The 14,211-nt window shown below is 49.0% G+C and overlaps 1 protein-coding gene across 3 annotated transcripts in view; it reads left to right on the top strand.

Annotated features, from left to right (window-relative positions):
• Positions 1 to 7,090, top strand: part of ARMH3 (armadillo like helical domain containing 3) — a 127,696-nt gene extending 120,606 nt beyond the window's left edge. For all 3 annotated transcript variants that reach the window (XM_032695685.1, XM_032695686.1, XM_032695687.1), the window contains exons 25-26: positions 710 to 826; positions 6,828 to 7,090. In XM_032695685.1, the coding sequence (XP_032551576.1) occupies positions 710 to 826; positions 6,828 to 6,920 (210 nt within the window). In that variant the 3' untranslated portion in view covers positions 6,921 to 7,090. The remainder of the gene's footprint in view (positions 1 to 709; positions 827 to 6,827) is intronic.
• The last annotated feature ends 7,121 nt before the right edge of the window (positions 7,091 to 14,211 follow it).

The raw sequence follows: 14,211 nt of genomic DNA, 5'->3' as shown, positions 1-14,211 counted from the left end.
CAATAGGACAGAGATGTGTAGCTATGAATTTGCAAGTATAGCCTAGTGCTGGGAGCAGAGTAGGGCAGTAATAAAAACTATAGTGCTTCTGTTGCAGTGAAGGCAGATAGTAAAGTATCTCCTGGGTAGGAAGACCTGGATTTGTGTCTTCATCTCTTTCTAAAACCAGAGTCTGTACCAGGGTTGGTCTTCTCTTAGTGCCTATCAGAAGCTTGTTCCCATCAGGAGAGAAGTGCAGTGTTCTGTATGGAAGCTGACCTGAGCAGCCGTAGAAGCTGGTAGTTTAACAGGTGGTGAATGGTGATTCCCAAGCCCTGGAAGGACCATGGGGTCGGACGAATCTGTGTGTGTATAGTGACTACTGTGTTGTATATTTGTGTGTTAACGGGGTAATTAGCTGCATAATTTATTGAGATCATGTCTACTTCTGGTGACAGAAAACTGCTGCTGTCATACATATAGGCTCCATGCACTATGCTCATGAATGAAGAAATTCCATGAATTTGAGGACTCTTCCTTACTGGCATTAGGAAACATTCGGTGCTCATCTCTGTGTTGTCAGTTACGAGCCAAATGTTGGCTGTGAAAGCCATCTATGGTGCAAAACCAACATAGGTGCCAGAGCTGTGATCTGTGTCAGCCTTGCTCCTCCTGTGGTGAGGTATCTGTGGATGTTGACTCTTCTGTTGTATTTGGCTGTCTTTGGCAGGTTTTGGAAGTGGTGCGGTCCAACTACGACACGCTGACCCTGAAACTGCAGGACGGACTGGACCAGTATGAGCGCTACTCAGAGCAGCATAAAGAGGCTGCTTTCTTCAAAGAGCTGGTAAGCTGACTTGACTCTGCAGAATCAACAACCTTCTTTCAGACCCTTTGCTTATGGCCTGGGCAATGGCATTTGGGGTATAGCTGAACAGCCTTGTCACTTCATTGGGCTACCTCAAAAGATAGGGCAGGAGTAGGATCTGGACAGACACTGTGTATCTCACAGATCTGAGAGCTTCCTGGAGCTCCCTGTGTGGCTGAAGAGGAACCTCCAGGCTGCTTAGGCCAGCACTGGTTGGTTCAGTGTCTGTCCCTTTTGCCATGGCAATCCTCTGTGTTTTGTAGTGGTAAATTTGCATGAGGAGAAGCTGACTGCTCCCACTTTGGGTTTATCACACAGAGCAACTTCGCTTTTTTGCTGTTGTTCAGGGGAACACAAAGTATGGGACTTAGCAGACTATGTGATGCTGGTGAAACATGTTCCTGCTCATTGCTTTCCTCCATCACTCACAAAATAGGGTTCCCAAGCAAAGATAGTAAAGAAATTCCCTAAAAATGTCTCCTTCTGCAAGAGGAGAACACTGATGGTAGGAAATCCCACAAAAGTAATAGAGCAAAGACAAAACTGAGTCCAAATAATTTGAGTTAGTAGTTATATTCTTTAGCAGGTTGGCTTGCTTCCCCTGCTCCGGAGAGCCCTGATGCAACTTTTCTTGTCCAAGAGCCACATCAGCAGGGAGGCAAAGTTTTTGTAATGTCTGGTATCTGAGGGGAGCCTGGTTTTCCTCACTCTGGAATCATTACAGCTTCAGCGAAGGGAGAGATCTCTAACTGTGGCAGCTTTCTCCACCAGTTTGAGAGCTGATTCTCTCTCCCAGTTCTGTCCTTCCTGATTGATGAGTAATTGATGCCTGCCCACTCCATCACGAGTCTGCATTAGTTTGGGAATATTGTGCATCCCTCTGTCTACTCTGCTCCAGAGCAAGCACCTGAATTGGTTTTGTTTCCTTGTATGGAATGCTTTTGGGGCCATTCCAGACATTGGGTAGTATATGGGCAAAACCACTTGCAATCACTTCCATGCCATTCTTCTGTGTTCTTTTGTGCCTGTTTTTGTCTCTCTAGCTTGCTGTTTAATACCTTTTCTGGAACACATGCAAAGAAATTTGGCCATAGCCTTATTGTGACACAGGCTTCCTCTGTTACTGTACTGTGGAAATAAGGCACATTCCTGTTTCTGTTGTCATCTGTTCTGTCCCAAGGGCTCCCATCCTCAGCCAGCATCTCCTTCCCCAGCCTCTTGGCCACATGACTGCTCTGCTTCCTGCATGCCCCACTTTCCACTTGGCCTGGCAGAAGCTCAGGATGATCATGCCAATTGATTAAAATGACATTCTCAGTCCTATGATCATCACAGCCACAAAACACTTCAGCTAAAATTATTTTCTTCCTAGACTGATATTTTTTTTTTCTCGAAATCCCAATTTTGTATCATTTAAGAATAGGTTTAGCGTAACCAGCCTGTCAACTCCCTTCTGAAATTACTCGTCCAGGTACCCCTGGGACCATCTCCTCAAGAGCATATTAAAGCCTGAATAATTACTGTATAAATGTGCTGATTTGACCCAGTTGTGAATCTGTTTAATCCACATCTCTAGATGCCCTGAGAATTGGGACCCTATTAAATGTTCTTTACTCACAGCTACAGAAAATCCCCTGCATTCCATTAAGCCATTCCCTCAACACAGCAGGAAATCAACCTGATATGTTATGATTTGTCTTCAGCAAACCCAGCTGGCCTCCTGGCCTTCTTGCTCTGTTTTTCTCTAGGTGCACAATAACCGATGGCTTTATTAATTGTTCAAATAACTCATCAGAAAGGTCCTAATTTGCCATGTCCTCCCCACAGCCTCTTCAAACCAGGTACTTTGCTTCCTTTTTGTGAAGCTTTGGAGTCTTTACCTTGGCTTCTGTTCCTGGTCTGATGTTGGATAATGCCCTGCTATGCAATGCTTTGTGTTTAACTACTGAGGTTTGAGAGATTTCGTGGAGGGGGCAGAGGGAAGTTGCTGTAGTTCTCTTTGTGGACTGCACCAAATAAGCAGGGCTTATAGTGAACTAAAGATTTCCATTATGGTTTCCAAGGTCATGCTTGTCCCATCAGGTCTTCCTGAACAGGATCTGTTTGCAAATAATTCCTTCCAGATTCTACCTGGTTTTCTTATCCTTATCTATGTGATTGCATTAAAGCAAACCCTTCTTGGGTGGGGAATGACATGCAGGAGTCATTTTCCTTTTCAACTGCCTTTTCATCTCTCTGTGCTCCCATTAAGTGAGTGAGCAGAAGCTTCCCCATGCCATTCTCTGGGCTCCTTTGTGCTTAGAAATCTCGTTCTCGCTCCTTTGACCTGCTTTGCTAATGCACTGCTTCGCTTCTCTGGCTTTGCCTCAGTGCTGCTCTTTCTTGCTAATCCCAAAGAAAAATCTGCTTTCTTCTCCCATTCCCTTTACAAAGAAGCTTTCAAAGGCTGCGATACTGCAACCACATTGTGGTGGAAGGTGATGTGCAGATTGTTTTATCAACTGGGTTTTATGGCCTGTTGTGCTGCCTTTGAGGGGCTAAAGGAAGGAAGTTAGGAAGTTTTCTAACACTTTTTATATCTTTTTCCTTTGAAGCCTCAGGGATGTCATTTGAGGTCTGTGATGCTTTGATAGAATGAATGGTTTGGATGTGAGCCTTTGGACCCTTGCATTGCAGCTGGAGAAATGTGTGCAAAGAGCGTCTTTCCCCGTCTTTGCAGTTCCCCGTCTTTGCAGTTCCCTGTCTTTGCAGTTCCCTGTCTTTGCAGTTCCCTGTCTTTGCAGTTCCCTGTCTTTGCAGTTCCCTGTCTTTGCAGTTGGATAGATTTCAGTAGAGTCTCATTGTCACTTCAGTATAATCTGATTAGGGATTGATTTCTGCTGGGGAAATTACATTAATTTGACTTTTAATTAGATGTAGCAGTCAGTGTAAACCTTCCTCCCATTGTACAAATATCTTAAGAGCTGCTTGTTGATTAGAAACAGGTTTAATTGATGAGACTTGCTGTGAAATAGGAGTGTCTGTGCTGCTTTGCACACATCCAGCTATAATGACACAAAACTAGAACTGAATCCTGTTTTCCTCACATGGTTAATGCCATCACTTCATCCATTCCTTCATTCCCTCATCATCTTCCAAATGATATCAGCATTTCATGCATTTCCCATTTCTTCAAAGGTTGTGGGCTAATAGGGAGAAAACAATTTTAAAAGCTCTTCTGGCCCTAGTACTCCATACAGAAGCGAGAGAGGACATGTAATCTGCTTTTACTTCCCTGCAGAATGAATGTTAAAGCTCTGACCTTACTTTCTGTGGTTTTGGGGCACTTGTGTAAGTTACCCTGGAGAGATCTGGTAGCTTCCAGTCTGGCAGCCAGGCCTAGACTGCCTGCTGCACCAGTGGGCTAGGAGGAGTCCTAGAGTGTAGCCTCGTGAATGAAACAGCTCAGCTAGACTACAGGAAGCTTCTAAAGTTTATCCTTGTTACAGGCTGATACCTCCCTGTGTCACTGTCTGGTCTTCCAACCCCAAAAGGGAAATGAGCTCTGGCTCCCTGTGCTGAGTCCTGGTGGTGGAGATAACTTGATTTAACTCTGATTTGAGCTATTCTTACTGTTTAAGTGGGTTGGCTCAGGGCTGCCTGATTTCTCACAGCAGACGAAATGCTGGACAGAGATTTGTAGAAACATCAGTCTTGTATGTTCTTATCATGGCCACTTTTCTCCCCAGCTTGTGTAAAAGCAGATCTAAGTCCAGCTAGACTGCTCTTGACCAAAGTCTATGTCTAAAACTCCTCTTGAAACCCAAAGCTGTCTTTAAGTGAAAACAGCTTCACAGTAGCCACAGGTGAGCTATTCCACTCCTTCACAAACTATAGGTTTGGAAGTATTTCCTCTTTTCCTGTGTAAATCTTCTTTGTCTTAAATTAGGCTAAGTATTTCTTGCCCCATCCTCAGGGAGCCAGATAAATATTACTCACTGTTCTCTTTCTGACCTCATTTTACATATTGGAGAGTGTTTGCTCTATTCCTCCTTCTCTTTGCAAACTAATCAGGCTAATTAATTTCTTGTGCTCCACTCCATAGCTGCAATTTCTGCTAAGACCTGTGTTCTCATCGTGCCACTCCAACCTCCCTTCCTGGGCTTGCAGAGACTTCTGCACATCCTTCTTGGAGAACTTGATGTGTATACAACCTGGGAATCTTCTGCTGCTGGTACCTGCCCCTGGCAGCAGTTCCTGAGGCCAGGGTCACATTCCTGCTTGTTCTTTATGTTGCTGGGACCCGTAGAAATGTTTCTGGTCAGAATAAGGCTTACGCTACATGTAGCACCTACCCTTTTTCTGCAGGTGGTCATGATCCCCAGGGCAGAGGACTCTCTGAATCTGGTTAGCCATGTTCTTTCCCTCTGGTGAGAACTGACTGAATCCCTGAGGTGGGAGCACTTGGTAGGACTGGGACCAAATCCTGTCAGTGAGACTCCTGTCTCCTGGCAGCAAGACAGCCCAGTGCAAAACAGTGTTCTGGAGACCACTTGCAGTGGTTAACATAGGCCGTAACCTGTGGTTATCTTGAAAGACATGATCCCAAACTGTTTCAGGATGGAGTAAGTCAAAAGGCACCTAGAGAAGAGAGATGAGAAGGGGATGCTCCAAGGAACAAACACATGGGGTCTGTGCCAAGCATCCTGATGAAGGAGAGTTTGGGGCTTCTGCAGATGACATGAAACTTAAATACTCTGTCTTTAAGCATAGACCTCTTTGCTACCATGCTCAGGTTGTTAGGATCTATGCAATGGGGCTCACTGGCATTCATTTTATAGCTTTCCTTGTTAACCTTCCATGTTTTGATTTCCTTCCCTGTCTTACACGTTTGCCTTTTGGGGAGCTTTCTGCCCTTCCCTTCTTTTTTTCTCACCAGGGCAGCAAGTGGGACCCTCAGCAGTATATATATATTTGTGTGTGTGTGTGTGTATATATGTATATTTATGTGTTGGATTCCTCATTCTGCTTCTCTGTAATTCTTCCCCCAGTGCTTTTAAAAAGCACAAAACACTAACCAGGTCAGCAACAACCTTATTATCACAGGCTCCGAGTCTCTGGGAACTGTAATCCCGTTGTTTGGATGAGCTTGTGTCAGTTTTGTTTTCTGTCACTGCTGCACAGTCGCTGACACAGATGATGTTTGACTTTGTTTTCTCGTTGCCAAGTGCAGCTGAGACTGAGCCCAGTCTGGGGCCTGTGTGCTCGGCCAACGAGTCTGCAGGCACGAAGGGGGAAGGGAAGCGGCTGCGCAACAGGGCTGCCCAGCTCTTCTTTGTGCTCTGTGGATGACCAGAAGTCTGGGTGTCATTGAGGGATAAAGGTGTCTCTTCTTCAGAGACAGTCAGTGAGCCAGCTGCAAGTGTAAGGCACTCACTCAGAGTGCACACAGCTGGCTCTGAACCCAGGGTTTTCTACCAGCTTGGGTGATAATCTGTGTATTCAGCTTAGTGGCATGGCCTCTGAACTTTCCTTGAGTCTGTATCTTTGGCTCTGGGTTCTGGAGCAGGAAAGAGGCCATGGCACTGCATTAATCCAGGAAAATGCTGACTGGCATTCCAGTGGGCACTGATACAATATGATCTTCCAGCTGCAACGTGGAAGTGCTTACTTTCCTCATCTCTGCCCCAGACCAAGAAACACATCATAGCTCATGCATCCAAACAGAGCATCCTCTCCCACCCCTGTCTCACTGGGAATTTACTCTTCTTTCTGGGATGTCACTGTAGACATTCCTATTATTCCAGGAAACTGCTGAATCTCAGTGTTTTCTTGCTAACCTGGAGTCTCAGCGAGAGCTTACTGCAGCAAGTTCTGTGGAGCTGTAACTGTGCAGAACAGTTTCATGCTGAGCATGGAGGTCACTGGTATCAAAACTGCCAGGCTCATGAGGAGCCAGGAGGAGTCCCTTGGCTAAAACATCTTGTTTTGTTTCTGTCAGGTTCGGTCCATCAGCATCAATGTGAGGAAGAACCTTGCTTTCAACACGCTGAGCCAGGAACTGCTGCTGAAGGAATTCTCTACAATCTCCTGAGGCGGGGATGCTGCCGCTGCGCCGGGCAGAGATGGGCCTGTGTGGGCAGGGACACTACAGCTCTGCAGCCAGTCCCCCCCTGCCTTCCACCTGCAGAAGGGATTGTGTTTCTTTTAGGAGAAAGCCTTGCTGCTGTGTGTTTGATCCCAATGGAATGTGTTTCAACAGAACTTGGGCTGAGGAGTGGTGATTGGCATGTTGAGGAGGAAGCAATTTTTTAAGGTGACATGGGAGTGGGGAGCCGTTCCTGTGACATAGCAATGGGAGATTCCCTCCACAGGCTCAGGGAAGATGCACTGGAAACCTTTGTAGCAGAGCTGGGGAGAGCTCACAACCAAAATAATAAAACCAGCCTAGCTGTGTGAAACTGTTCTGGGTTGAGATCGCTCACCTGCTCTATGGGGAAAGCTCTCTGATCCCAGGTGTGGGCTGTTCTTTTCCATCAGCCTGAATCAGCTGTAATGATGTAATCAACTGCCCTCCTGTAATGTAAGTCAAATCCTCTGCCATCCCATTGGCAATGGCTTTGGAGTATAAAAATTTCCCCAAGGAGCAGGCCCTGCTCACTGCTGACTGCTGATGTCAGAAGGTGTCACTTCAACCAAGCCATCGGATTACTGGAACAGGAGAAAGTTTGCCTCTAAGGCTGTTGGCTTACACGGTCCAGGCTGAGCCAATATGCAAGAACATGGATCATCAAACAGAGCACTTTGTTACTGGAACCAGCTCTGCTTGGGGTCACCATTACTTCCAGTAGTCCCAGCTCATCTGCTGTTTCCAAGGTTGAGGGACATTTTTAGATACTTGGTTTTCATGGGGCAGAGGACAGGCTGACTCCTTCTCCCCACTCACCTTATTGCCCATCAGAGACCGCATTGCGACAATCCTCCTCTCCCTCACAGGAACGTTTGCCTTGCACATGTTTGCAGGTACCTGGTGACCTTCATGAACGAAGAAGTCCCCATTTTTTCCCTTGTGTGTAGCACACAGTTAAAATGCAGCTGGAGAAGTAGTAACTTCGCTTTCTCACTTGCCCTCCTGTCTTCACCAAGCAACTTACAGCCACGGTCTGCTGAGGACTTCCTAAGGAAGAGCTCTGGGATGATCCTGTGGGGCACACCAGACCTTTCTGCTCCAGAGCCGGTGTTTCAGAGGTGCTTAGGCCTGGCAGAGCCTGTTTAGAGTGCTGTGTCAGGCTTCTAGCTCAGGAATACACAGCACATACACCTGTTCCTTGCTCGTGTGTTTTCTGCTCCCGGCAGTGCTGTTAGGATCTGACCTGACTTGGTGGACTGAAGCAGAGAAGTTATTTATGTCCCAGATCCACTTTTTTTTTTTCTCCCTCTAGAAAACAGGTTTTTTTTAAAAAAGTGCCTAGTCCTGCTCTTAGCCTTGTAGGTTAGTGTGAGTAATGTGGATGTCATGCTCATTTACTACCATTTTTAGGCAAGGCTTATTCACACTAATGTGCGTTAATTGTGTTAATGTTTCATCTTTACCTGCTATGAGTATGGGTAACTGAAAGCTGTGTCCTTGGCCACCCACTGGGCATGACACCCTATGAAGTCCCTATATTTTTCTTGGGAGCACTGGCTTCTCTCGGCAGAAGATACTATGCCTCAGCAGGGAATTGTCTGGCTTTTAACAGCTAAGCCAGACACTTATTTGCTTTCTGCCGTGCGAGTGTGTGGAAATGTGTACGTGTCAGAGGGACATTGCTTGGGAGAGCAAGCAGGCTCCATAAAATCACTGCTTGAGAACAGGCCAGGGCATGTAGAGGAGGCAGCTTCTCCAGTGAAAAATGAGTAACAGTTGTTTGCAGCACATGATGCTTATCTGTCTGCGTGTGGGGGATCTCACCTCTGAGGGTGGGAGTTCCTTCTCAAGGGGACTGGAGGTGCAGCCCCAGCATCGCGACTGTCAGAGCATTGAGTCATCTAGCTGTCTACATGCCTCCTGTTCTCTGATCCCAGTTAGGCTGAGCCTAGTCAGATGCTTGAGAGAGTTTGGGATGAGTCTGCTTTTCCCTCGGCAACCTCTGGAATTTTTAGCTTCTCAGTCTGGGCTCAGCTATTAAAAGTCTTGTCTCCCTCAGGACGCTTCCTTGTTGGGATGATTATAGAAGCCCAGGCTGTGACTGAGATCTGCTCCTGAGCTCAGCCCTCATCCAAGTCTCTAAGCTGGGGAAGACTGTGACACACATCCTCTTGCCATGCTGTCACGAAACCAAGCACTGTAAATGGATGTACATACAAACCTAGAGCTCAATAAATAGCAGAGCCCTGACTGTCCAGAGTGTGCAATGTTTGTCCTTCTCAGGGGGGAGAGTGGGGTAGTTGTGGGGGTGGCCCTGTCACCATTTGGTGGCACACTGGCTGCAGCAGAGCTGTCACCTGCCTTTGGGCTCTTCCTGCCTGTGCAGGGGGAGGTTGTGGTGCCACATGGCTGTGCTGCATCCTTGGTCCTGGCTGCAGGTACTAGGCAGTAGTCAGCATCCCTATTCCTCTTATGTGTGCCTGGGGCTGCCAGTAAGGAAAACATGAGCAAGGCTGAGAGCCTGTGAGCAAGGGATGCAGGGACCTGTCTGTGCACAGTGTGATGCTCTCTGCTGCTGGTGTCAGCAAACTCCTGCTCACAGATTCTGCCGCACATTTGCCTGCTTTGTTAAACACCCTGCTGCTACTTGTGTTTTGAGGCCAGCTTGAGCTGAGCAGAGAGTCATTTAACTCTAACGTTCAGCATCAGGATGTGGCTGATGGCCTCAAACTTTCCTGTATCTGAGCTGAGCAGACGAGTGTATTTTGTTACATCTAATTCATAACTCAAACTGTTATTGGAAGATCTGTGTCTGAGGCTTGGGAAGTGTTGGGAGATATCAGATTGCAGCCTTTAAATTAGGCAGCTGCTGCAGGGAGACAAATACTCCACAAAATAATTACCAAATTCTAGAAGAGAAGAATTGAATTTGAGCTAAATTTTGGAGGGAGTTACTAAAAATTGGTTTGTAAGTGCCACTGTGATTTTTGGTCTCTTCCTTTGCTCTTACAGGTCCCACTTTTCATGCAGACTCGAGAGAGGCAGCTCCTCAGGAGCTGAGTCTTCCCTGAATGGGCTGTCGGCTTCATGTTATGTTTCGTTTGCTCCTTGGGAGTGCCAGGAGCAGGTAGTACCAAACCCATGATCGTGTACAACAGCCAGAGGGTGTTGTACACCCTCTGTTGTACACAGAGGTGCAACTTCACCCACCTGCTCTGTTTGGTTTGCAAACCTCTTTGTCTTCCTTTGCATGGCACAGGGACCATGCCTCTGCAGGACTGAGCTGCCATCCATGTGAGTCCTGGTGCCTGTTGGGGTGCTTTTCTCTCCCTGTTTGAAGAATTGGATGCTCCCTGCTCTGGGGTCCTGCCAGGCTGTTACATGGTTGGTATCAGGAGGAGAATTCCTGGAGAGAGCTATTGCCTAGACAGCACTTACACAGGGCATCAGCCGCAGTGTGCTCCACTTGCTTCCCCACACTTCCCTCCCAGGGTGGAGCTGCTGTCTTTCCCAGCTCAGTACAGGGCAGGCAGGGGGGGTTGCTATTACCCCTGCCAAGTCACAAGTGCCATCATGTGTGTTGGGACTGGTGTGTGGCCAGCAGTCTGTGGTAAGATTTACAGCTGGCTCTTGGCACTGGAAAGCAGCTCTCCGTCTTGGTGTCAGCACCAATGCCTTATGGATATCTGTTCTTATCTCCTGGTCTCTGTTACTTGTTGGGATTAGCAGAGTTGTGCTGGATGGGAGTGTGTCCCTGTGGAGGTGATAGGTTTTTTTGGGAGATGAACTATTGCAGTAACCTGAAAGGAAAGAAGTAAAGCCCAGCTTTGGGAGGTGTAGAAATCCGAAGGGACCGGGATAAGATGTGTTTTTCCCCTGGTGGGAACTTACTAATGCCTTTGCTGATGCTTTCAGACAGAGAAGTAAGTGATGAATGGAAGTCTAGGCCAGAAGTCTGGAGAAGGGCTGCTGCAATGTCTGTGGGACCTGGAGGGCCCTGGGGCTGCTGAGAGTCCTTCTGCTGGTCAGAGACCTGGTTCTCCCCCATCTGAGTACAGTGTGATTGAGCTCAGTGCAACACTGATCAAGCAGAGGGGTGATCCCAAATATATCTGACAGGCAGCACCCTTGGGGGAGCATCACTGAATGCTCCTGTTGTCTTTCTAAAGCTTCTTTAGGCCACCCTGCCAGGTGCTCAGGGATGCAGACCTCAGATCTGATCCAGAGTGGCTGTCACCTCTCTGGGTTTTGACTGACTGCAAAGGTAAATGCTCAGGACGGGACTTCACCAGACTCTGCCCTAACGCTGCTCACACATCACTCAGGACCAGCAGCTTGTGCCCAGATGAGCCCCTGCCTCTCCTGGACAGAAGAGGGTTCCCCTGCAGCCCCCATCACCCCAGCACACCCCAGAGGGCCAGGACAAGTACAAGGTCCTGCTGCTGTGGCTCCACACTGTGCTGCCCTTTCCCAGCTCGGTAGCTGCTGGAGCATAGACTGGGCCGTGCTCTGCAGCCTCTGCTCTCCGTGCTGTCCCTCCAGGGCTAATTGAATCATGTGGCTGGAAATTGAATCCAATTGAATAGATTAAATGAGTCGGGCTTGCTGCTCACTGCAGGGCAGCTCAGAGGCTTGCCAGGCTGCTGCCAGAGGCTGGGAGCTCCCAGGAGTCCCGTGGGGGCAGGAAGGGGCTGGGGAGGTGGATACCCGCTGTGCTGGGCTGCTTCTACAGCTCTGCTGTGGGAGATGAACCCTCAGTCATTTCTCAGTGATGTGCAGCCTGGCTGTGTCCCAAGGCCCACAGGTCACTCTGCTACAGGCATACAGAGGTTAGGTTGGCTCGTTTCCCCTCTGAAGCAACTAATGACTAATTAGCTGGAGCTCCCCTGCTCCAGAGTTCAACCTGGGCCCTCCTGGCAGTGTCCAGGGGCAAGGATGCTTTTATGACCTGTGGCTGTTCAGCAGCTCTGATCTGGTTGTTCTCCCAGCCCTACAGCAAGTGATGCTCCAGCAGAATCCATCTGTGTCACCCTGGCCCCATGCCCCACTTTTGACCCCTCTGCTGCAACCATTGCCAGGCTGGTGGGATGGGATAGGATGGAATGGAATGGGATGGGCAGCAGAGTGCTGAGACCACAGTCACAGCAGGGACATCCCCTCACATGAAGGTGAGCTCGGGCACAGGGCCCCGGCAGAGCAGGACGTGTGTCCACAGTGTGGGCTCAAGACAGAGATGCACACCTGTTTTCATAGCAGACCTGAGATGCTGAAAGAGCCCCTGGTGTGGCATCCAGCACTGCACAAGTGAAGGTTGGAAATAGTATCTGGTTCCTCTTTAAATTAAAGCTGAGCCCACAGGCACTGAGCACACAAACATGACATGTTTTGTAATGCTGAGAGGGCTCATGAGACTAGAGGTACATCCTGAGCCGAGGAATGCTCCAATTCAGTCTCAGCTCCCTAAACCAAGTTTTTTCTTCGCACAGATTTTGCATCTGTTATGCGGAAGTGGCAAAGAAACATTCTGGGTGGGCACAGAGCCCCACACCGCCCACCCAGCAGTGGGGCCGTGCTGGGGAATCCCTCCTTGCTGGAGGCATTGGCAGAGGCAGGTGACTGCCTTTCGAGGATACAGAGTGCGATGCAAAGTTTTTTCTCCCTCCTGCACAGCCAGATTTCTCGCACCTGCTGGTTTGCATTTGACAGAGGAGGTTCCCTTCCTCCTGCAGCATTCCTGCTTGCAAGGCTCTCCCAGCAGCTTGCAGCATAATCTGTTCCTCCTCCAGCCTCACAAGATTTCCAGCACCTGAAATTCCCCACAGGTTTGAATCTCACAGTGGGTCCCATCTGGCCTTGTATCTCTGCAAGGGTGGGTTAATGGAGATGGAAGCAGCTTTGCCCTGTGTATGTCCTGGGTGATGTCTCCCTCAGGCATCGCCTCCCCAGGACCTGCTGCTCTGCCGTAGCTGCTCCCCCAGTCCCCAGGACACCAGAGACCCCAGACTTGTCTCTCCGCAGAGGCCAAGGGGCTTGTCTTGGTCTCGTGCCACCCAGATCCATTTCCTTTGCAGATGTAGTAAATATTGTGGTTTATTCCTGAGTGAGGCTATTTGCCCTGCCTGGAGCCCTCCCCAGACACTTGCGTGGCCATGAACATCCCTGCTCCAGACTGGGGGGGCTGTGTGGGCCCTGGCAGAGGAGTAGCCCCTGGTGTCAAGTTGCTCATCTCCATCTAAGGTGGCTGTTTGCTAGCATGTTTGCAAGGGGTGGAGCTGGTTTAAGGGGCTCCTGTTTCTGCCCTCTGCCCCTAGAACCAGTGCCTGGGTGCTGAGCCCCATGTCCCAGCCCAGGAGCTGCCTGGGAGCTCTCTCTGCTGGGGAAGCAGAGCTGTCCCTTGCCTCTGAGTGTAAATCTGAGCCCAGAGGCACCGCAGCCAAAATAGGATTAATGGCATCTGCTGGGAGCACATCCTGAGGACTGCTATTGATGACCGTGGCTTTAAAATACTGTTAACAGTGGATAAAGCACCATGATTTAAAGCACTCAGCAATTACATCTCTGTTTGAAATTTCCTAAAGATAGGATCAGACTCCCGAGTCCTGCTCTCTGCTTTTCCGATAGAACTAATAAGAATGGAGATATGCAATTAGAGAACGCGCGGGCTGGTAGGGCAGATCAATGCCTTGTGGTTACCTAATGAAGTGTTAAATTACGTCCTTCCTTCTCCCCGTCCCTCTATAACACCCGCAGCAGGCTATTTGCAAGGAGCAGAGGACCTGGGGGAGAGGTCCCTACATTCCTGTACCCCAGCCCGGTAGGGTGCAGACCCCAGCACTCCTGCTTCCTCTCCAGGGTCATGCTTCTGTGGATGGGAGTAGTTTGGGACTGTCTTGGGTTTTGTGTTGAGCCTGGAGTTTTCAGCAGGGCTCTGCGGGGTGTGTGGGGGCATATGTCCCCAAAGCCAGGGAATCCCAACAGGGAGCTGGAGGCATGGATGAGCTGAAGGGATCAGCCCTGTAATTGCAGGTGAGTGTCCTCGAGAGGAGCAGGGCTGGTTGTGGGTGGGCTCAGCTCAGTCCAGCCTGGGTCTGGACGAGGCTGGTGGCAGGCTGGCACTGCTCTGCCTGCAGCCAGGCTCTGCATCCAGTGTCCCAGACAACACTGGAGCATCCCCAAACCTGTCCCCTTCCCCAGTTACTCGTGACAAGGCTGCACACTTAGCTGAGGACAAGCAAGGCCCCCGGACAAAATTGCC

The sequence above is a fragment of the Chiroxiphia lanceolata genome, chromosome 8 (genome assembly GCF_009829145.1).
Source record: "Chiroxiphia lanceolata isolate bChiLan1 chromosome 8, bChiLan1.pri, whole genome shotgun sequence".
NCBI lineage: Eukaryota > Metazoa > Chordata > Aves > Passeriformes > Pipridae > Chiroxiphia > Chiroxiphia lanceolata.
This window is presented reverse-complemented; position numbering and strand designations above follow the sequence as displayed.